The sequence below is a fragment of the Lutjanus erythropterus genome, chromosome 8 (assembly GCF_056507025.1).
Source record: "Lutjanus erythropterus isolate fLutEry1 chromosome 8, fLutEry1.hap2, whole genome shotgun sequence".
Lineage (NCBI taxonomy): Eukaryota > Metazoa > Chordata > Actinopteri > Lutjaniformes > Lutjanidae > Lutjanus > Lutjanus erythropterus.
The window spans coordinates 7993912-8019398 of NC_139324.1; the positions used below are offsets into that span (position 1 = coordinate 7993912).

General features: G+C 39.0%; 1 protein-coding gene across 1 annotated transcript in view; it reads right to left on the reverse strand.

The window, feature by feature from the left end:
- Nucleotides 1–25487, reverse strand: part of dgkg (diacylglycerol kinase, gamma) — a 177660-nt gene that overhangs the window by 30912 nt on the left and 121261 nt on the right. Inside the window, exons 20-21 of the mRNA XM_084724388.1 lie at nt 16695–16759; nt 2524–2614 (exon numbers count right to left, since the gene is read on the reverse strand). Coding sequence (XP_084580514.1) covers nt 2524–2614; nt 16695–16759 — 156 coding nt within the window. The remainder of the gene's footprint in view (nt 1–2523; nt 2615–16694; nt 16760–25487) is intronic.

Genomic DNA, 25487 nt, shown 5'->3' on the forward strand with positions numbered 1-25487 from the left:
CTTAACTTTTCAGGCCCGATTAAAGCTCTACTCCACAGGTTCCTCTGAGTGATGTGACGCATCACATGTCGATGTTCCAGTTTATGCGTTTATTGAAATGCGCAGTGGTGGAACGAATACTAAAAATCTTATAAAACTCAGCTACAAGTAAAACTACTGGTGTTAAAAAGCTTAAGTGGTTACTTTTGATTTTTAATGCATTATCCATAGCAAAGGGTTCCTGTTGCTCTTCAGTCTAAATGACTCCCAACTCCTGCTCTGCTCTGCTCCGTGGTCACACTCACCTCTGCAGAGCAGTGCCTGCTGCAGAGAGGTTTTTTCAGCCGTATGTTCGCAATCGGATAGTGTTATTGGCTTCAGAAATGCAGATTAAAGGTTTGGATATTAAATCAAATTGCAGGCCTACTCAGCAGTAAATTATGATGCCAAAGACATTACAGCTGCAGTGTATGAGTTGCTGCATCATAGTGTAAAATAGCTGTCCATGTTCATACTCACTTTGGGCAGCAGTGATTTGTTTAAGACTAAGATTTATTTTGGCCTGATGCATTCTCTGGACAGAGGCCAAGTTGTATGAAGCAGCAAAACAGACAGCAATAAAAACAAGTTGACCCAATGTCAGTACATACAGTTCAATACTAACAGATACACAATATTTGGCCTAACCGATTTATATTGTGTCTAGTCTCTTCTTGATTCATCAAATAATTCAAACACAGCAGAGAATGTCAACAACACATTGCCGTGACTCAGCATGTACAGCTGATTTGTGCTGAGTCAAAGCAGTCACTGAAAGGCTGGACTTCACTGAGTGCCTGATACATGCAGGCAAAGCATCACGTAATGTGTGAGTGAAAAACTACATCAACTCATGTCTCTAATCTAATCTACAGATCTGTCTACCTTCACATCCATTCATCCATCCATCCATCCATCCATCCATCCATGGTCTGTCAAAGAGTGCATACCAACTATCCTAAACCAGTAATACAGTAATTAAGACCATTACACTCCTACAAATAAGGGTTCCTAAAAGGTTCTATCTGAACGGCAGAGGTTCCACCCAGAATCATTTTCTTCAGAGGAACCCTTTTTTTGACCCTTTGTAAGACATAGGGTTCTATTAAGAACCTTTTTATCCAAAGAACCCTTTTTGGAAGAAAGAGTTTGTAGAAGGATTGGTGAAATATTTGAAGAAGGGGTTCTTGGTGAAAGAGTGTTAGATCTTCTTGGTTCTTGGTAGAACCTCCTGGGTGGGTTCTCATTAGCACTGGTAGAAGGTGTTAATGTTCTGGATAGAACCTCCACAGAGGCTCTGTGTGAAACCATTAAACCATAGGGAGAGGGTTCTGGGTGAACATTTCACAGAAGATTCTAAGTATAACCTTTTATGTTGGGTTTATACATAAAACTCACTGAAAGGGTTCTAGGTGGAACTTTTATTAAAAGGTTGCAATCCAAAAGTGCTTTATGGTTCTAGTTGGCACTTTTGTATGTAAGAGTGTATTTTAACGTCATAATTTTTAAGCACTGTTTACTTAAGCCACCAAGACCCATAATGTGGTGGTCAAAGTGCATCTTTGGTGCCCCAAATGTAAAGTTATATTAAAACCATACAGAAAAGATAGTTTAACACAACATATAGGTAGAACAAATGATTCTGGAGAAAGACGGATCAACTGATGCCCCTATGGCCCACTAACGGCATCTGATTTAAAATGCTGATACCACAGAACCAGCGGCATTTTAGGAAAAAGGTCCCAAGGCTCAAACACACTGAAAATGATAATTGACGCTCCACAATCGAAGCAAAGTCAGAGTGGGGATGTCAAGGAGTTTGATACGGCTTTTAATGCTTTTGGTGCACCTTCAGTGCATTTTAACCTTAAGGAAAGTAGTATAACTCAAACAAATGCAAAATTTGTCAAAAAGATCAGTAAGATCTGAGAATTTTGATGTAAATCAACTGACTAATGACTAATGACATCTTTGTGTAACAAATGAATATAAACCAAATTCCAAAGAAGCTCAAATTGGATTTTTCTGAATTAGTTAAATCCATTGAGGGGACATGAACCCTTTGAAATGGAATGCAGCTTGTCTGCATTTGGCCCCGATAGTTCCTGAAAAGGTGCATTTCTTGTGTGTTTTCTTGGAGTCTTGCTGTGCCTTAAGCACCCAGGTGACAGATTATGCAGCGCTGTATGACAGAATGAGGCAATCAGTGACTTTATGGAGCATTAATCTGATGATGTGCTATGAATAGCCCACCTCATTAATATGAGAAAACTACTTTGGTGTAAAATTCATGCAACACTTTTAAGAAACACATGAAAGAATAACAGCAGTCTGTCAGAAGCTAACCTGTTGACATGTAGTGTACACGAGATGTTTCATTATCTAATATTGTATATTTTTGGATGTTGAAAGACATCTTTCCTCATCTCTGTCAGTTACACAACTAATCACTTTTTGTTATGACTCATCCATTATGCTTGTGTGACAGCTTTGACTGTGACTCACCTCCACTTCTACGCATTCGTTGAGCTTCTTGCAGGTTGCAGATATGGTCTCAGTGGTGCCAAACTCAAAGTACCAGAGCTTGTTCTTCATTCTGAGGAGCGAGGGGGGAAACAGAGGACAGACATGTTTTTGACTAACACATTAAAAAATACTCCCAGTCCTGACTTCAGCCTGCATATGAGTACAGTGTTGTGAGCCTACAGCGTGACTTGTTCAGGGTGCGCTGAACACATATTGAAGCTGTCCGGTGCCTTGAGTCATCTCACATTTTGAATCTGACAGCTCATGACAGCTCGCGGCCATGTGACCACAGAGGTCAAAGCTGCATCGATGCACCGTAAAGCCTTAAAGTGGAGACACTGGCAGCACCGCTCGCTATTGAACCACAGAGAATTAACCCCACCATCTGTCAAACAACTCTTTCATCGAGATAATGCACACGGTCGCCTCGGTGCCCTCAGAGCTGAGTTGAAAAGTCATCATAGCCTCTGGAGGGGACACAGGGGGAAACATTGCTGGTGGAGACTATAAGATCAGAGTAAATATTATTGTGATTCACAACATTCAATGCAACCCACAGGACTGACTGAGCAACGGTTCACTTCTGCCCTGCAGAGGATTTGTCAGAGGTGACCTGATGGAAGCAGTTTTGTTTTTATCCTGATGTCATTTGTTGCAGTTTTGGGACTGGCAGTGGCTGAATAACACAGTTATGGTCAAGGTGAAATCCCTGCTCTGCCGTTCTGTGAATGTAAACCGCAAACCTTTGTTGAAACACAGATGATGCATGTTTTCAACTGTCAACATGACTCCATCTGCTCTTCTTTGGTTTACCATTACAGATGGTACCTGATACTTTTTTTGTTTTTTACAAGTGACCTGAGCTGACACCAAAAGTTGATGTGACAATACTGCAGCCCACTGATTCATCCTGCACAAACTGGCATTTTCAAATAACTAAGCTAACATCTATAGTGACTCAAACATTCATCATTCAGAATGGATAACTGGACGGACAATGTTGAACAGGTATGTTTTAGATGGTTTGTTACACAGAACCATCTGGGATGTTGTCCTTAGAAACTGTTTGGAAAAGTGTGGGCACTTTATAAAAACACTTGGCAGGTGGTTAGATCAGCCATCTGTATAGTGTTTTTAACACAGGCTAATGTCAACCAATCATATCCATCTATGGTGTAGTAGGAGAGTTACCTTGCAAAGCAGCTGGATTCACAAGATCACATGAGAATCTTTCAGTTCTGTGTGACAAACCATCTGGTGTGTCAGGTTACTACCAGCAGAGCAAGCTGGTAAATCAAACTCTGCTGCTGATTGGCTGTACCACTTTTGGTGTGGACACAAAAGGAAAGCGGGAAGCCTGGCAAGATGGATTCTCACGTGACTTCGCCAATCCAGCTGCTTCACAAGGTACCTTTTTGGATGGTCATATTAACATCCTTAAAATTTTACATAGTAGTTAGATGTTGGTTGTGACAATAGCCAGAAATAGATGATGGGGAAATAGAGAAAAGATGGATCACATTCTCCACATTTAGTGAGTGGCAGTGTAGTAGTAGTCGTGGTCATATATTACATACAGGTATTCAGTATTTTCAGGAACAGAGTCCTTTCTCCTAATAGTCTTCATCCACTTCTGACGAACGCTCAGGGAGAGTATGAGTAGAACGTCTGGTCTCAGACAGTGGCACTCGTCATGAAGTAAAGGTTAGTGTGTTTTTTTTCCCCCAAAGTTGAAGTTTGACACGACTGTTGAAGCAATTGTGAACTGTCCAGGTTCAAAGACTGTCCTTGTCATTCAGATGGGGTCTCTTTGGTTTTTCTTCTGGCCATCAACTGACTCCTGGTTGATAACTTGATGCCTTTTGAGTTGATGCAATCACCATTTTTGGCCTGGTGTTCACAGACAGCGCTCCTCGACATAGCATTCAAAACAACTCATGTAACGCAATCTTTGAAAATAGATGGCGGTTATGGGCTCCCCCTGCTGTCATGTGGCCAAAGTCCTGTGCTTGGGTCATGGGACAAGCTAAATACGTGAACTTTGAGTTTAGAATTTTTATCACAGACATGTATTGTACCTCCATGCTAACAAATCTCCACTCAAGTCTCTTTATAAGGGATGTGCTCATCAAAAAAACTGAAAAAAAGACAACCAGCATAACTGATGTCTCATCCTGCATTATTGCAGAAATGACACATGGCACTTCATGATATGACAGTAAGTTCATTGGCATGTGGACATGCTGCTGATACTGACAACACAGCTATTGACACAACAGCTCAATCATGTGGGCACACCAGTGCCAAGGTTATGCCACCTAAAGAAACCAGCAAACTGTTGGAAAGGCTGCTCTGTTATTCTTTCCACTCATGCACAAAATAGTTGCAGAGACTGAGCTCAACGTATACTCAACATGGACATAACTGTACAGCAGATGTCAAACAAAATATTAAAATCATTTAGAACTGTTTATTTTACTGGTAACTGAAATGTCTTAAGCTGCTTTACTTGTTCACATGTTTTTCTCCCTGCTAATTGTCTTTCTGTCCCTTGTTCTTTCTCTTTCACCTTAATACCTCCCCAGAAGCCTCTGCTGCTGTCAAATCAGGGGATTATGAGCATATTTGAGATCACAATTAGGAACAGTTGCGATTCTCAACGAGGCGAGCTGCCTAACCTCATTAAGCTGCTTCCACTTGAGACGGCCTGTAAGAAATGCAATTAACTCATGTTTTCTCCCTCTCTTATGGACAGAGAGTGCAACAGGGAGACAGACTACTTCAATAAGCCTTTCCTCCATTATTCCCTCGCTTCTTTCACCAAAACCTATGAAAAGCTGCTACAAAAGGATCTGAAATTATTTTTAATGAGGGGGTAATCTTACAGGTATGACAGAAGGAGATTTTTTGTGTCCAATTCAGTCTGTGACACTTAGTGTGCCCAAAACAGCAAAGTACGCATTAATTCTAACTTTAGAATTTTACTTTAATTCGGCTTTAATGGATGTTTTTTGGTTTGTAAGTTAACTTGTCTCTTTTAAACTGTTACATTTCAGAGAGAATTCAGACCCCTGGTGGAGAGAACAGAAACTGGCACTATAGTAAGATGGTGGAACCATGTTATCATGAAAACACTGTTGAGGGGCACCACGGCTCTCTAGTTTATACTGTATCTAAGAATCTCTCACCCATTGTGCCCTCCTACCTTACCTCCCCTCCCAACAGATAAGCATCACCTTTAATCCCCAATATGAACACTGACCTTATGACCTCATCACTCTTTTCTGCCCCCCCCCCCATACATCTTGTGAAATCAGGAGGACATAAAGCCGAGGCCACACTGCGTGGTTTTGGATATTGCCAACAAACCCCTCCTGTTTAGAGGCAAATTGGCGTGCATCTCCATAAGCAAGGATCACAATTTGTAAACTATGAAAAGATGTGACTGAGAGCTCCCTGATGCTTTGCTGACGCCCGGACAGATATCAAGCAGGTTTAACATCTGGTTGTGTCTGGGATGGCTCAAGGAACTAACCCAGATGGTTTGTTACACAGAAGCATCTGGGAGGTCGTCCTTAGAAACTGTTTGGAAAACGGCAGGCACTTTCCAAAAACACTTGGCAGGTGATTGGATGAATCATCTGTCTATCACATCTAACATGGGCTAACTTCAACCAATCAGATCAAACGTTTGCTGAAGCTGATTGGGAGAAGAGCAAAAACGTATTTTCCTTCTTCAGCAGCCGTCATTGTTTGTTCAAGACAAGTTGCTTCTTTTGATGCGGACACAAAAGGATAACTTGACACCAGGCAAGATGAATACTCATGTGATCTCATGAATCTAACTGCCTCGCAAGGTAATCAAGAAGCAGTTACAGCAGGCCGTCGAGAGGGAGATAGAGATGGAAGAGCACTGCAGCAGCCACAAGAAAAGCCCAGATATAGAAAAAAGGAGCAAAACTTAATATAAAGTAGTAGTAGTAGTTATAAAGTTATAAAGTAACTCCATCTCCAGCAGTGTTGATGCAGTGCTGGCTGTGTGGAGACAGCTCTGACTGAGAGAACAGTAACAGTCCATGTAACATTAATAATCTAATGTCTCTTCTAGCTTGTGTTTTTGTGACAAAATCTGGAGAGCAGACAGACTCACAGGGGCTTCCTCAGGTCAAAGATCTTGTAATGTGTGACCTCCTGTCTTTGATCAGTCCTCTAGGGTGCAAAGCACATCAAGACTAAAGATTTCAAGACAGAACGTTGTGTAGTGTTAACAGCACATTGATCTGATGATTTTGAAAGTCATGTATTGTGACCAGTCAGAGGGTGAAGTTCCACTTTTCAATGTGATACAACAACTCTTATCGCCAGTGGTCAGTTTCTGTGTTGTGTGTAAGTTTTCTGTGAAAATGACTGCTTTGTTATATGTTTGTTTCACTAATCAGTGTTTATTTTTAATTACTCTCTTTTCCTCAATCTTCATCTCAGTCTAAATCATTTTTAGCATGTTTCCATATGAATGCATAACAGTCAGCAGATACTGCTGCTGATGTGTGTTTGCCTCTGCAATACGTATTTGCGGAGAGTTAATATAATAAAAAAAGGCATGGACATTAGGAACAAGTCCTGATGGAGCTGCAGCTCCATCTGAAACCTGGTAAAAGAAAAAAACAGACTTGCAGCAGAGAGGGAGGAAGAGGGAGAGAGCATGTGAAAATGTACAGATGTGTTGACCTGATATAAAAACTTTTTCTGATCATTAATCACAATGTTACCATACACTTCTGTGGTGCGCAATTTGATCACACCAAGTCTGGTTAGTGTGGGAGAGGAGTGAGCGTGTGAAGTGCCGACTGATATCAGAACTTTTTTAATCATGAATCCTGTGGTTAACAAACTGCAGACTAAAATATCTGTCTCGGTAACAAACAGACATCTGTCATCTGTCACTGCTCTGCATTATTGTAAAAGTCTGATAAAGTGTCTAGATGCTGTCTCTCCTCTTCATCTCCTCGGTGTGTGTCCGTGTGCAGTCTGCTGTCTGCTGTGGTCTAAATCATTCTCACTAATATAAACTGTCACAGTGAAACTGATGTAAATGATCCTGCTGCATTAATACAAAAACATGAATATCCCGCACCATTTCAAAATTATATAGACTGCCCTCAAAAAATGGTGAGGATAAACTATTATTAAAAATAATAATATTAAAGAAATAAATAGATACATATAAATAGCAACCTTTTTCTAAAATACTGCTGGTTCTAAGATCTTGTCATTTTAAATCCAAGTGTTTTGGCCTTCACTGTTAAAGGCCACATTTTGGCTCAAAAACTGACATCTATAGAAAAGTTTTATTCTTTTTGTCAGGTATTTTTAGACAAATGTGTTGAATCATTCTTAGTCTAAAAAGCTATACGTTGCACATATTTGGTATCAAATTAAAGTGTTTGTGTAATGGTCGATTTCTCTCTGTTTTTGAGAGTTTGTTTGAGTTATGTAAGAAAAATCTAAGTTAAGTGAACTGCTGGGGTCTAGAGAGTTAAATCACTTCACTTTCAGATTCAGACAGTTTTGGTTGGGTCAAATGTGTATCTGGCGCAGTGTATTCAACAACAAAGCATTTTGACTTTGCAAAAGCTCTGACTCGTGCCTGCAACTTGCTTTTTCTCCATAGCAACATGGGTAGTCATTTGATACAATGTTGATATACTGTAAATTATTGATTATTAGAACTTCGATGTAACAGCGCCATCTATGCCTTTAGGAAGGATGTGCACACAAGACACATCTTATTGGGTGGCAGTAGCTCAGTCCTTGGCTTGGGGACCGGAGGGCAGCCAGTTTAAGATCAGCTTTGACCAAAAAAGTACAGAGTGGACTGGTTGCTGGAGCGGTGCCAGTTTCACCTCCTGGGCACTGTTGAGGTGCCCTTGAACAAGGCACCAAACCCCCAATTGCTTGGGGTGTCTATTTCCAAGCAGCGTCCATCACCTCTCACACAAAAAAAGAGAAAAAAAATGAAACAGCATGTGTGTATATAAGCCTACGTGTCTAAAATAATCAAGGGGGACTAATAAAGAACGCTCTACTTGATAATTCATTAGATCTCTGAAAGTGATCCTTATGATATTGTTCACCACTGTTGTTGTTATAGTTGTAGTGTGACTCTGCCATCCACTTGTATGAGAACAACTTTTAAAACATTATATTCATGGTTATTTTTATACTTATCAGTCTTCAGTTTTTATGCTCTCAGGCTAAAGCAAATCATAGAATTACTATGATATGATAATAATAGATTTTTTAAAAGAAATTAACGCAAATTAATACAATCTAATCATAGCTATTACAACAGAGCATTATGATAAGTTTTGTTGGGTCAAGTCACCTTGTATACAGGACCTGACATGTTTGATTTTCTAGGAGCAGTAACAGCAGTGTGTAGTAGTAACTCCGACACAGAAACAGCGCCACCTGAACAGAAAATCCTCCAACTTGATCGCCAGAGTCAACAGAGGTCGAGAAGGTGCAGAGATCTGATCAGTGCTAATCCTTGTGTCAGTGACCTGTTCTTCAGGCTTAACAAAGCAGCTTATGAGGAGAGTGATGATGACCACATTACACACACCAGGCTTGGAAACAGTTTTTACTTTTAAAAAAAGTTTGTTCTACTTTCACATTTATGATTCAGCTTTACTTCTTCTTTTTCTTCTCACTTTTTTAAAGATCTTCATACAGCTGCAATGATTAATCAATTAATCAATTATTAATCAACTATTCTGATAATAGAGTGGTCAAATGAATTGGGTTTTTTTTAAGAAAAAAGGTCTAAATTCTCTGATTTTAGCTTCTTTCATGTGACTATTTTCTGGTTTCTTTACTCCTCTCTGACAGTAAACTGAGTATTTCTGAGTTGTGAAGAAAACAAGACATTTGAGGACGTCAATTTGGACTTCTGATCTGATCAACATTTTCTGATATTTTATATGTGGAGCACATGAACGTCCATGCACTCCACACTGTAATCACTGTAATCACCAGTAGGATTGCTGAAACAATAATTTAATTCAGCAAAAGATTCCTGCAAATGAATAAAGTCAAATTATTTAGTGTAGAAACAAAAAGTAAGTTTCTAAATCTCAGTAGTGGAACAATAGCTTTAACAGAGGTTGTGTGTATGTGTGCGTGTTTGTGCCATGCCACGAGTCACACGCAGTTGTATTGTATGTGCATACAAACGCATGTTTTTGCGACAAAAGACATCCCTTATGGTGTGTTGTGAACTTGTGTGTCCGTGCTGCATGTCCTTGTCCGTCTAACAGGAAGCAGAGTGAGAGTGGACAGATTTTCCCTTCCAGATACCAGGAAAAAATCTGGCAATGTCATCTCTGCCTCACACCAATTTCAATATTCATGAGTGATACTTGGTAACTAGAAGAGGTCACCCAGTAGTGCCGATCTCCACCAGGCAACAGATGGTGAAGCACCTACTGCAATGCCACAACAACTGCTGAATGTAACCCATGGAGAAGCTTTAAGTGTTTTTGTACAGGACAGATGCAGAGAATAGTGTAATGATATTGTAACAGAGCGTCCTGGTTTCACCTAACCATAAACTTAATAAGAAAACTAAACATAAATTGCACAATTAGGTAATCTGTTACTCCCCAAGCCTGAACTTAATATAGTATTATTATATTACCCCTAGAGGTATTAGTACCCCCCTAGAGAAGCACTGGTCTGTACAAATGTAAATCTGAGGGCAAAACCAGAAGAAAAAGATGCATATTTATTCAGATTCTTTCCCTTTCTATTCTTAACACTTCCAAACTCTTCTTCTTTGAAATTCCTCCACTTGGGAAGCAGTGACAGAAAGACAGCATCGTCCCCCCTGTGAGAAGTCATTAGCACCTGGGCTTTGGGCTCCAGGAGGTCTGAATACTGTGACCATTAGGTGCTGGTAGAGCTCCACAGGGTGAGGTGTCAGGAGTCACACATCCCCTCTGTCCAACAGGCCCGGGGACGGGAGGCTGACACGAGGGGGGCGGCGAGGGCTGTGTGTGCTAGTTGACGAGCGGGGGGATGGTGCGTGGTGCAAGTGTCTGAGAGAGACACATGAAGACAATGTGGGATTGTGAGTGGCAGCAAGGCAGAACAATAAAGCTCTGAGCTAAGATGAGGCCTCTCTCCAGGTCAAAGGTGATTTATCAGTTCCTCACCCTCACTCCTTTCAATTCAAACTGCTGTAAAAAGGACGGATACTCAGCCTGCCAAAACATCAGTCAGACAACAACAGAACAGTTGCAGTTGTCCATCAGCTGTCTGTTACTCTGTGGTAGAACTAAAGAAGAAATGTCAGAGGAGACAATAACATCCAGTGTTGGCTGACTGTAAATAGCGTACATTAGACTGTCGCTACAGTTGGATCGGAGCCACGAGCGGCTCACACAGAGACGCAGCAAACAATCAGCTGACTCTGAACCATTAAACAGTAGAGCTGAATGATTCAGAAGAAAAATCTAATTGCAATTATTTTGACTGATATTGCAATTATGATGTGATTTATAATATTAGAGGAAACATTTTTCGTTATTCTCATTTTCATTGGAAAATCCATTAGAACCATTATGGTGCTTTTTTTTTTCAAGGATCTGTACTAAACAAAGATGTTTTCTAAAGTCTAGAGAATGATGTGTTGGCCAGGACACCCTTGCAGCACCACAATATTTCATTTAAATGATATTTTGATGCATTTTAACAAATATTGTGCATCCTGTGATTGTAATAAATAAAGCTTCTGCAGAGTATACTATGTTTGTTGATGTTGATTTAACTTTAACTTAAGTCCATATGTCCATGTGCTCCTCATGTTTGGACCTATTTTTCAAGTCTTTCCAGTAGCGATTTTTTTCATTGTTGATGAAACGATCAATCATTTTATCAGTTAATTGAGAAAACTGAAAATGGTAAAAAATGTCAGTGTTTCACAAAGCCCAAGATGACATCCTCATATATGTCTAATTTGTCCACAAGTTTTTAAATTTGCAGAATTTCCTCTATAGTCTTTAATTTATCAGGGAACCCAAATAAAATCTCCTGTGAGCCACCTGTGGGTCCTGACACAGTCTTTAGGGATGACTGTTTTAGTCTTTTGATAGTAATATAATAATAATAATAATAATCGATGAATCATTGCAGCTCTAATATTCAGGTTAAGTTAAAGAGAAAACATTAGTTGATCTTTTCCACTACATTCCTGTGTGATTTCTTACAGTGCTGAGTTCATGTGCTCTCCACGTACATGCTTTACATCCTTTAACCCCGGCTGCTGTATAATGGATCAAAGAGAGGCCCTCAGGGAGCAGAGGTATCTTTCTTTTATCTTTTATCACCCGCTCTTCCTCCTGCCTGTGATGCTGAGAACAGATATGGGAACAGGAATAGGAGCTTAAGCATTAATTACTAAATTTCAAAGAGTAAACAATCCATCTCTCTCTTACTCTCCCTGCTCTTCTTCTTTTATTTTCTGCTGGATGTAGACTAATTAACAGCAGCATACATGTTGCTTTCATCGTGCAAACAACGTGACACACTTGAAGTGAAACATACAGAGCTGCACACAGAGCCAGTTCCCCAGGGACTCATTCAAACAAGATTTTAGACTTTACTGATAGTCCAACACAATAAAAGTACACAGAGTATACACACAATGGCTTTTAAGCAGATGACTGGTGTATATCTGGTGTCATCACTGACACCAGTCAAAGCTTTGCGTAGAGGTTCACTTTAAGATTTGTGAGAACATTAACACTAGAAGTGGCAGAATTCCAGAACTACTGGAACAGACATAAGCTGTCATTTTAACCACTGACTTCAAAACTCTATTATCACTTCTGATAAATACCAGACTAAGAAATGAATGCATTTACTCTGTTAGTTTATCTTTTTAGAAATGAAATAACACCAAAATGTAAATTTTGTCAAATTTATTTATATATTTATCATAGAGCTGCAAATTCCTTTTAACGCCACTCATTTTTTTTGACACGCGATTAATGTGTCCGATTTATGTACTTTTAAGTGCTTAATTATTTTATGCTGATTGATCACAGCAGTGAGGGAGGAGAGACGAGCTACAGAGAGGAGGGAGGGAGGGAGGGAGGGGAGCGAGTGAGTGAAGTTCCAACTGATATAAAAACTTTAGTGATCATAAATCCTGATGTCACTGTACAGTTCTGTGGTTTAAACTCTACAGATTAAAGTATCTGTCTCTGTAAAGACCAAACTGACAGACGCTCATCTCCTCCACAAAATGTTTGTCACTGCGCTGCATTATTGTAAGTCATGATGAAGAGTCCAGACTCTGTCCCTCCTCTTCATCTCCACGGTGTGTGTCAGTGTGCAGTTTGCTGTCTGCTGTGGTCTAAAACATCCTCACTGATGTAAACTGTCAGAGTGATACTGATGTAAATGATCCTGCTGCATTAATACAAAAACACTGTTTCATCATTATATAGACTGTTCTGAATAAAGGTGAGGATTTTTGTCCTCAGAGGGCAATATTTTATTAAAGAAATAAAACTATTATTAACTAATAATACTAAATAAATAAATGCATATAAATAGTGACCTTTTCTTGAAATACTACTGGTTCTGAGGTGTTTGAATTTTAAATCTGAAGCCTGCAGTTCCATAGAAGCTTTTACTGACTTTTCTTTTGAAGCTTTTAGTGTGCTTTGGTCTTAATGGTCTTGATGGACTGATGGGTTTGTCATGTTATTATTTGAGTATATTTTTATGCCAAATGCAGTGACTTTAGATGGTTTCTGGACAATATTTGTCATTGTTTTTGGTTAATATCCCTTTAAGGTACATTTTGAGCGAATAAAAATTGCGTGATTAATTTGCAATTAATCGCGATTAACTACAGACAGTCACACGATTAATCATGATTAAATATTTTAATCGATTGACAGCACTAATTTATCAATATGCAGCCATCATGTGTAGTAAACTGTAATGACTGCATATATTCACATTAGTATTTTTCTGTGGGATAATAACCATCAGTAATCTGATTCAAATTTTAGATTCTTCTAGAATTACTCAGAGCAAGAAACAGTTAAATGTATTTTTATAAGATTATAAACATTTTATTTTAACATTAATAATAACAAATTTCCACCTAGAAGCATCACAATAAATAATCACAGCCTATGGGAAAAGGCTGGAAATGAGTACAAATATGAAACCAAAAGACAAACATTGTTATTTGTAATAAGTAAGGGTACTTTGTTTCAACATTTGAGAGCTTTAACAGAAAAGTGAATTATAGGTGCTGGGACAAAAAGTGTTACAACTGTCCCTGGTCTCCCCTACTTTATTTTTAATTGAGTCTAATTAATTAATTATTTGTAAATTAATATCAGGAAATTGGAAATCGAGACCACTTGGGAAGTTTTACTGACAGAGACAGCGACAGTTGCTAAGCAACCAAAATGCATCTCCAACTGTGCAAAAAGTAAGAATATAACAGTGGGAATTTCTGTGGTCATTATGACTGAAATGGTTCAAAATGTTCACATTCACCTTGACTTTTGTGTATTTTGAATTTAAAAAAGAAAAGAAAATATAGATACTTTTAGGAAACATCAGGTAGCAGCAGCATTGTGTTTTTTAATTCAACAAAATGATTGCACATATAAATTTGAAACCGGTCAAAGTGGCTGCCTTGGCTGATCTAGTGTTGAGAAAATGACTAGTGCACGTCTGCTGTCATCACTGACACCAGTCAAAGCTTTGCACAGAGGTTCCCTTTGAGATACTAGAGAACATTAACACATTCATAGACACCAATTGTTTATTTACACACACACACACACACACACACACACACACACACACCTCAGCCTGAGGCTGCAGCAGAGAAAACAGGCTGATCACAGAAGTGAGCCCAGCAGCACCATAAACTCATCAGCAGTGATTCACCTCAGGGCAGCAGTGTGTCTACAGAGGCTGTGTGCTCGCTGCTGCTGTTTGTTCTCAACTGGAGACAACTGGAGTCAATAAAAGCAGGGAGACTTCAGAGGACGGCTTTCCTCTACAACTGCTCATATTTGTGGATGATGCTGGTTTTGGGGCTGTGGGTGGTTAATATTTACACAAGGACAGGACTGATTGTTGATGTTATCAACATGAAAACACCAAAACTAACAATAGCTGGTTTGTCTCTCAATAGTTCCCTTAAAGGGACAGTTCAACCCAAAATCAAAAATACATATTCTTCCTCTAGCATGGAGTTCTGCTTATCCATCTACAAAATTTAGGTGTGAGTTACAGACTTTAGAATATATCAGCTGTAGAGGTGTCTGACTTCTCTCTATTATAATAGAACTGGATGGCACAAGTCCTGTGGAGTTCCAAGCACAAAAAAATACATCTGAAAAATTCAAAACCAGTGTCTCTTTCCAAAAATCATGACCTGGTTACTCAAGATAATCCACAGATCTTGTTGTGAGCAGCTTCATGTAGGAACTACTTTTTTCTGCAGTAAAATCTACCAGAACTACTTTCTAACAGAAACCACTATCTTGTTACATCTTTTTTTTTTTTTTTTTTGCCTTTTAACTGCATTTTTTTGTTGTTTTGGTATGTATTTTCTGTCTTTTTTCTTCATTTTTTCCCCTTTATGTTATTTTCCATTTTTACATCTTTTCTCTCCTTGTTACATCATTTTTTATCTTGTTACATCTTCTCGTCTTGTGTCATTTTTTTGTCTCATTATGTCCTTTTTATAACAGATTTTTGTTCAAGGGTTCAAGGTATTCAACAATCCTTGAGGAACTCTTTTCTCCAAAAAGGGTTCTTTGGATGACAAGGGTTCTTAAGGGAACCATTAGTCTCCCAAAGATTCCTTGACAAATGCTTTCTAAAAAACAAAAAGGTTCTTCAGAAGCAAACAGTTCTGGGTAGAACCTCAGCTTTTCAGGAAGAACCCCATTTGGAACACTTATTTTACATCATTTTTATTTTGTTAGATCACTTTTCATTTTGTTACATATCGCTTGTCTTGTTACATGTTTTTCTTTTCTTAATCTTTGTCTTTTTACATCATTTTTTGTTTTGTTCAATAGTTGTCATCTTATTGCATCATTTTTTGCTTTGTTGACTCTTTATCGTCTAGTTATGTCTGTGCTGTGTGATATGCACTGATGGATACACCAACAAACCATCTATTCTATGTGTGACTGTTCGATCCATGCAGGCTGAAATCAGTCTTGATGTTGGGAAGGTGGGACACAATGATGCAAAATAAAAAATAATCAATAATTCTCCTGAAATGCATTAAAACTGAAATAACAAGCCTGTTTTGAAAATGTAAGGGTAGAAGGAAGAGATACCGGTTGTCAAATGTATAGAGTAATGGTAAAAAGTTAATGTTAGGGTTAATTGAACTTGTGCTGCAGTGCAGTGTATTTTTTCTCATCTGACTGTGGATGTCTGGATGTTTCTCTCTCTGCTGACCTCTCTCACTCTCTGGTCAGACTGAGGCAGCGTTCAGAGTTATATAACCATTAATTAGACGTCTACGCACTTGTCTGCATGTCCTGCCATTTTAATGCATCTCCTCTGGTATTAGAATGACGTGAACCCCTTTAACGTCACAGCATCTTCACCTGCTTTCACCTGCCTTCATTCTGTTTTCGTGCAATGGAACAGCATTGTTTCTCGACTACCACCTCCTCATTTTTCTTGTTACAATTAGGTGAGAAGTGAACCTGCACATACAAAGAAAAACACCAACGAGACAACTAATATTTGTGGCTCGACTGAGGACACCATGGATCCAGCCCAGTAGGACTTTAGCTTCACATTCTCTCATGTCATAGCTCAACACAAATGCGTCACTGCCGATATATTGATTCCAGCATGCAGGCAGGTTTTGTCCTCTTATTGATTGCTGACTATTGTGGCTCTGTGTGATATTGGGTTTCCAGATTAAAGTGCGAGGTCACTACTTTGGTTATGAGACAGCTTGTTAGCTAATGGTGTTAAAAAGGTTGAAGAGAGACGGTTAACAGAAACACCAGCGTGCCTCTCATCGGCTGCTCACTGCCAGTGTGTTTTTATTTCATAATGTCCTCTCCTCTCACCTGCTGTTGAACTTCTCAGGGTGCTTTTCCCGCATCAGATGAAAGCGATGTGCGATGGAGGCGTCCTGGAGGAGAAAACAGAGGAGACAACATTACCTGCAGGACATCAGTAAAAGCTATACATTATCACAGCTGGACACAGGTCAAAGCTGAGGCAGTGTTGTGCCAACAATAAAGATGTTTCACTTCAGTAAAGTTCACTTGTACACTCTTAGAAATAAAGGCACTAGCTAGAACCATAAAGGGTTCTACAGCTTGTCCCCATAGGAGAATCCTTTTTGGTTCCTGTTTAAACATTTTATAGCGGTTACACATGTAATCTTCCCAGAGAGTTCTACTTAGAACCCAACATAAGGGCTACGCCTTGAACCATCTGTGAAAGATTTCACCCAGAACCCCCTCTGAGAGGTTCTCCAAAGAACCCTTCTATGGTGTAAAGGTTCCACCCAAAACCCTCTCCGGGGATTCTATCCAGAACCTTTCCACCTTCTAAGGGTGCTAACAAGAACTCAATCAAGGGTGTCTACCAAGAACCTTTTTTGTTCCAAAGTTTTTTTTTTTATCTGGAACACATTCAAGAGGTTCTACCAAAACCTTTTTATATTCAAAGGGTTTTATCTAGAACCCATTCAGGGGTTTTATAGAGCACCTTTTTTGTTACAAGGGTTATCTAGAACACACACAGGAAGTTCTCCCCAGAACCTTTTTATATTCAAATATTTTATCTACTGTTGTAGTTACTGTTCCTGTCAACACATTGTACACATTCATAAGAAATTTTTGCCCTGATTATTTATTTATTTATTTACGGGGTTTTTTTATGGCTCCACTCTGATGACAGCCATGACAAAAGGAATTATGTTTTCCAATTTCCCATTCTTGTGAATGCGACATCTCAAGTACACCTTGAGGGAATTTCTTCAAACTTGACACAAAACTACCACTTGCACTCAAAGATGAACTGATTAGATTTTGGTGGTTTAAGGTCAAAGGTCACTGTGACCTCACAGAGCCTGTTTTTGGCCATAACTCAATAACTCATACACAAATTATGACAACATCCCATGTAAATGCAGTACTGCAGCACTGGAGAGTATGTAAAACTAGTTACGTGTAATTCTACTACAAAATAAATCACTGTGAAAAAATGATGTTAAATTACAGCTACAAATCAAAATGTCGGCGATTACACACGGATAAAAATCCAAATCCACAGTGACTGACGGAGATCTGCACTCTTGACCTCTGCTGGTTGTCATTGTTACTGCGGTTCCTCGTCTTTTGCTGCAGTCACTGAGTATAAAGTTGGATGACAGTAAAATACTGAGTAGAAACGAGCTCTGACCTATGACACAATGAAGCATTGAGGGAAAGGTCACAAGTTGATCTGAGCAGGACGCAGACTGAAACCAGCCCTCCTCTCCCCATGTGTTTAACCCCTGACCTGTGGGGCAGAGGTGACTGTAACCCTGATCAGTCACAAGAGCAGCCTCGACATGACCTCACTTACAGACAAACAGAAACACCACCAGGGGATCATGCTGTCACAACAGTGTTATCGCTCATCTACATCTTAAACCATGCAGGCATTTTACTATTATATCATATTTAACTCATCAAGGAAATGGCCGGCAGTAACAAGAGCCTCAAATAGTACTTTATGTTAAATTACAAAAGGTTTCACCCTTTTAAATGGTCAACTTACTTTCATAGAGCTGAACAGCACAAGCCCCTTTCAGACATACACGCCGTTTACTGAAGCAAGTAAGGCTCATAAATATTTTAAGCAGGTGAAATGATTATAATTTCACAGGTGGCAGTTGTAGTTATATCTCCTTTTTGTGCTTGTTAAAAATGCCTGCATGTATCTGAATGTGTGAATTTGTAAGAAAAAAGAAAAAAGAAAAAAAAAACTGTGAAGTTGCAAGCACATATTTGGACCCTATTTGAACCCACCCCATCTGGACCCAGTGTTTGTTAGTATTTCAATATAGAAAATAAAAATACGTTTGAATGTAGACTGTGTCAGAATAAAGTGGTATACAACCACCCAACTGGAGCATCATGTGACCACATTCAACACAGACACGGACGTTAACCTGCAAACAGAGCTGCTGCTGCTGCTGCTGCTAGCACCGCTAATGTTAGCCACATGATTTGGGCTTGGGAGGGTTATTTTAAAAAGATATTATGATACAGTTACTAATCACTTGTTAAAAAATGTAGTCAGTAACCTAATGCAAGTATCACAATATTAAAGTAATGTAATCTGATTACATTCTATTACTTTTGGATTACATCAGCACCATATATGGTAAAATTGTTTGGCCTAATATTATGTTTATGATCCTTGTTAGGTTTGTGTGAATATATGTTTAGATTAATAATGGTAATTATGCACATTTAAGTGTACTTCATCACACTTCACACTCAAACTTTAAGCAAAAAGCTTAAGCAAAGCACAAAAGCAAAAAGCACAGTCCCAAAATATTCTTCAGTAGCAGGTTAGTTAGCTAACTGGATTTCTGTGAAGCTAATGTTAGCGGTTGGTCTGTGTAGCTAATATTAGCGGCTGGTCTAACTGTTGGTCCTACCCATAAATGCTCCCTAAATCTGACGTCAGTTCTTGGATAATGACACATTTTCACAGCTGAGGACAGAACTGTCACCATGCTGTAGTCCTCATTTTTACTAAATGTATCTGTAATCTAATCTGATGATTTGTTTTCTTCTGTAGCTGTAATGGATTACAGTTACCTTTTTTGTATCCCTTACTCCCCAAACCTGCTAGTCAACAAGTCTAAATTAAAATTTGGATTTAATCGACAGGGAAATTAGTGACCAGGAACACCCCTACTTTACATAGATTACAGTGTGTAGACACACACAGCACATCCAGCAGTGTTCTGGACACTTGTTGTGATCAATTAAATGGAGCAGTCTTAATTTGATCTCAGGTTGAGCTTGACCAGAGCTGCTTCTTCTCCACTCAGGCCTGAGGATGTGATCTGTCTGCCACAGATAAACAGCAGCTGTAATAACTTCAGGATACATGGATTATATCAAGCATATGTCAGAGGAAGTAATATAGCCAACGTAGACATAATTCCTATATGTGGCTCATGTGATGGAGATGGTACACAGCAGCAGAGCGTGGTGGATGGAACGTGTCACTGTGCTGGAGTCAGTAATGATGTTAACGTATGAAGGCAGAGTTAAAGACACATCCTTTTACTCCCTCATTGTGTAATGACATCATCTGGTTCTGCTAAAAGTGCTCCACAGAGACAAAACACATGACTCAACTTCCACCACTAACTGTGTAAAGACACTGAAGACATTAAGACAATACTAAAGGGGCAGCTCACCTCAAAATCAAAAATACATATTTTTCCTCTTACCTGTAGTGCTATTTCTCCATCTAGATATTTCTGGTGTGAGTTTCAGAGTTTTGGAGATATCATCCGAAGAGATGTTTGCCTTCTCTACAATACAATGGGGCTAAATGGCACTAGCCCTGTGGTGCTCAATGCACCAAAAAATTTGTAATCCAGAAATCATCTACTCAAGATAACCCACAGACCTTGTTGTGAGCAGTTTCATGTAGATTGACTTTCTTTCTGCAGTAGAATCTACCAGAACTATTTTATCTTTATTTGATTTATTATTATTATTTGTTATTATTTTTTTTTATCTTGTTACATTTTGTCTTGTGTCCTTGCTATACCTTGCTATGTTTTCAGCATGTCTCATCATTTTTCCTTTTGTCACATATTTTTCATTATACTATGCATTGTATACTTACTAGGTCATGATTTTTGGAAAGAGGTGCTGGTTTTAAATTTTTCCAATGTGTAGGGTTTTTTCTTTGTGCTTTTTATGCACCACAAGTCAAGTGTCATGTAAGCCAATTATATTCAAGAGACGGCAGATATCTCTAAGGATGATATCTCCAAAACAAACAAACAAAAAAAAAACTAGATGACAAACAGCACTACACACAATGTATTTTGGATTTTTGGGTGAACTGTTCCTTTAAAGAAAGAAAAGGGGGGGGGGGGCGAGTTGTATTATTTCATGGTGGCTACAATTACAAAAAACTTTTCTGCACACTCATTCCATGTGGACACACACAATACAGAAGAAGTGTTGCTCCACAAACACCTCATTCTTTTTCAGTAATTTAATACACAGTCTCTCATTGGCAGCAATAACACATAAAGTGTAATAAATTAGATAAATTAGCCTTCAAATTCAAATGGTTGAAAGTGGTTTCAACAATTAAACTAATTGGTCCTCAATCAAGTAACGTAACTAAACAAAACACACTGGTATATATCTTTCAATTTTCATGCATATTTTATGTGTTGTGTTCATTATACTATTTTTATGAGGAATCTGCTACTTTTTCACACCACACAGAATATGGTTCATCTACTGAGGGTGTAATTTTCTTCGTATTCACCAATGACTCTCTGACATGCAGAAGAAAATGGAGCCTATGCATCTGTAATGTTTTTTTGTTTTGTTTTTAGAGAAATTGAAGGCTTTATCATTTCATGAGATAAATAGGTCAGGGTTGTATTTTACACAGTCATGGCAACATTTGGCTTAGGTTTACAAATCAGTGTTTCCATTTGTGACTGGGACCACAAATTCAAGTATTCACTAGTCCTCTCCTGATGAACTTAGAGGTTATTTCTATAGCAGTGAACAACTCTTTGCTCTGTAGAGTGATGTGGTCCTAATCAGAGAATGAATCACACTCTGTCTGTGTGAGTTGTAATTTGAGCTTCTCTCTCCTTTGTTTTGGTAGCCAGTCTGGCTGTGTGTGTATGTGAGTCTCTTCCTGTGAGACTGTTGGCTTTGAGGAGAGCGATATGACGGCTGCTTCTTTACGCATCCAAAACTGTGAAGTAAAGATTTATTTCAAACTAACCAGAGTCGGTGATGGTTGGAACAGTGGATAGACTGACAAAGATGATTTTGGTGAGTTTGATTTTGTTTCTGTTGAGTTTGAATGAAGTGAGTTTTACTGTTAAATGATCTGTGAGGTAAATTACTGTGTTTGTCAATGGAGTCTGGTGGCTCTGAGGACAACATTATAATGGCTGTTCCTGGTTAAACAAAGAGGATCTTACTCTTTAACAAAAGAAGGATCCTTTCCATAATGTTGTCAGACAGTTGCGTGTCACTGACAAAACAAACACTTTTAGTGGACGGACTCTAACAGGCTCAGTTGCCTCTTATATTATAGCCATCTAACTGAGTTAAGGCTTTACTTTGACCAAACCAGAGTTGGTGATTTATAGAACAGTGGAAAGAGTGTCTGGAACCCCCTTTCTGGATTAAAATGATGGCTGTTCCCCTCAAAATATCATTTAGCATAATATATTAATTTGCATTGCCGGGCGCTATATTGGTATGAGGCAGCCGTGTCTCCATGTATCCAATATGGAGGCATGATGTTAAAATCATCATAACTTGTTGAATTTTTTTGATAGATTTCAAAGCGGTTTGCTTTGTGTTTGCAAATGTCAGACGTCTATTTATGATACAAGATACTTGGTTAAATTAAAAATGTTGGTTTTCATACCAAAATACTTTGTTTTATAGATGCTAACTAATATTTAAGCTTAAGTTAGCTATGTCATTAAGTTATTCTCTTTTTTCTTACTGCATGTAAAATGGCAGTCATGATGCATTTTTTTCTAATTTATGAAAGAAATGAGTACTTAATTCATTAAAAAAGACATAATTATAACAAACCCTCACAACTATCCAGGATATAGTGGTAATAATGGTTTCCTCTGTATAAGTTAACCATCTTTGGCGTTCCCTTAAAGGGACAGTTCACCCAAAAATGAATATTCAGGTATTATCTACTCAACTTAATGCCATTTGAAGGTGTGTTTAATTTAGTTTGGAAAAAACAACATAAAATGCCTCCATCATTTACACCATATTTTTCAGCCAAGTTTTCACTGTATATCTTTAGCTTGGAGCCGCGTTCACGTGTACATGCACACTGTCTGAATTGAGTGTGTGTGCTGCGACAGTGTGCACATGCAAGTGAATGGCAGTTGTTTTTTCCAGTTTGAAAACAGGTCACCATTCACTTGGGAGATTCTGCAGCTCTGTTTTCCTGAGAAACTCCAGCAGTGTTTTGTGGGCTAAAAACCTAAACTGACCTTCAATCACCATGAGGGTGAGTAGATAATGACTGAATTTTTATTTTTGGGTGAAGTAAGGAAGGAATTTAAGGACTTTATTGCAACAACAGTGAAAGGAAATATCCATCCTTGAGCTGGAGAAACGAGAACTCAAATCTTCTAGCTATTGTTAAACTACTAATATTTCTTACATTTTATAATAAATGACAGACATGATGATGAAAGTGCTACCAAACCTAAAAATAATAAATGACACAACGTGATATCTTTAAACTTTACACAGCACGCTAATATTACCAACCTGGCTCGTCGTTAGGTGTTAAGCTGCCAATAGGATATAACAGGCAAATGAGCAAGCTGCTGTTTAAGAGGCGACAAGTGTTTTGTCCCTGGTAGTGTTTGTAACCAACTCTTTATTTCATTTCATGCTCAATCTAGGGCAGACTGTTATACCCTCTTTTTGTGATTCGGGTGGGTCAGACAGAGGTGTGTATTTACACCAAAGCCATCGTGCAACTTTGGCAGGCCAAAGCATCTGTGATGACAGCCTGGCACCCTGCCTGCCTGTGCAGGTGTTTCAGCGCTCTGCAACAAGGAGAACGGAAGGTTGTGACAAGCCAGGTGGACAATTATACACATCCTCACTTGTCACCCTCCAAATCCACCAGTGCTACCGGCCCACTGCAACACTCCTCCTCAACCAGACGCTACGGAGATGTGCTGACATCTCACAGCATCAGCAGATATCCAGGTCTTAAAATAGAGCTGCATCTGCTGGCTGAGAATTTGATACTGGAACCATGGGAGTGAGGAGACATCACAGGTGAACCATTTTTCTGCAGCGATCCCGGGAGACAAGAGGCTGACTTTGTCCACTAAACTAAAAAGCCGATTCTCATGGCAAGGTTACACATCACAACAACAAACACACATAGAAGAAGAAAACATGGGACAGTTCAGCAAGGGGGAGCTAAAATATGCCCGCGGAGCTTTTGTAACACGTGAACAAAACAGGGAGTTGTGCTTTTACTGATTTTGGAACAATGTGGGCAGCGTGTCCCGACACAGCATGCGGATCGCGGCCAGACAATGACACAAAGTGGCCGCAAAGCTTTCCAAAACATGACGGGCTGTTTCATGTCACTGAAATCTGCTCTCAGTCCCAAGCTGCAGGCCATCACTGACCAGTCCCACTTTTATGCATTGTTCCCCCTGAAAACTCTGTCTGTAACAATATGTGACATTTGCCGTCGCCTATAGTTGCCCGTGTGATGAAGGTTGTTTTGATCTTGCCGTTTGAAGTTTTTGCACATGGTGCGTGGGGGCAAGGGGAGGTGCTACTGGATGAGTGATGTGAGGAGTAGGAAGGGAAATGAGAGAGGGACATAAACAACAAAAAAACAACAACAAAAACAGTGGCTGGAAAATGTCACCTCAGTGGGACCCACAGAAATAGCCTGTCAGTCACCCCTATTGTGTTTCACTGGCCTCTGGTAAGGGGCTTGGTTAGTTTAATGTCAGGGAGAAATGTCATAGTCAGCCTCAAATTTCTCACATCCTATGATTCTGATATGGTGGTGAGGTAAACATAAGTGATGGTCTGTGATTTAGACCAACATCTCCTCAAACAAAGATCCTACAGTCACACTGCTGTTATTATGGAAGCTCATTTCTGACAAGAAGAGAAAGAAAAACATAAAAAATTGTCCAAAATTATATGGTAAATCAAACTTATGACTTACAAAATCAGACCTTTGACTACTTTCTCATAAATATTACCCTGGTGTCTCATAAATTTAAATTAGCATCTCATAATGTTAAGTTACCTCACATCTGACTTATTTTATTTTATCATTCATACACTTTTTTTCTATCTTTTTCAAACAGAATGGCATTCCATATACATTATGTATATATATGTAGTACAGCAGTTCAAATAGTGATTTGGAGCTACAGACTGTATATTAAATACGTTGTAATCCTGTTTAATATACGATCTGTGGTTGAAATGAGATGTTTCTCCGATGCCCCCTCCAACCCAGACAGGAGCTCCATCAGAGCACAACCTTGTAAACTGACAATAACAAGCGAGCACAAGTCCTCCACCGTAAGCTGATCAGCTGTTAACTATCATTTGTCTGTCAACGTAAAGTTAAGCCATTATTCTGAAAACAAAAGCCCACTGCTCTGAAATAACACACTCTGGACGATGAGTTAAACGGCTGCCTGTCTCACTGCCTGCCAAACTCCATTAACATTTTGATCAATTTAACAGTTATAAACGTCTACACCTTCTACAAGATGATTAATGATTTCTCATGACTCATAAACAGACACTTACTCATTAAGTTAAAATTCGGCATCAATTTAAACTCTGATTAATGTGGAATGGATAGACAAAATGCATATTCCAGCCTGGAATCTAAATTTCAAAGGGGGACACAACAACTGTGGTGTTTGTGGCAAGTATTTCAACTTAAAATGTTTCATTGATCTCTGCTGACACATTTGTGATCATTTTATGATTTATTACAGTACATATATTACAGATTTTAAGTTAAGTCATCGCCGACTAATGTAACACAATGTGATTGAGCCTATGGCCCAGTGATGAAAGACC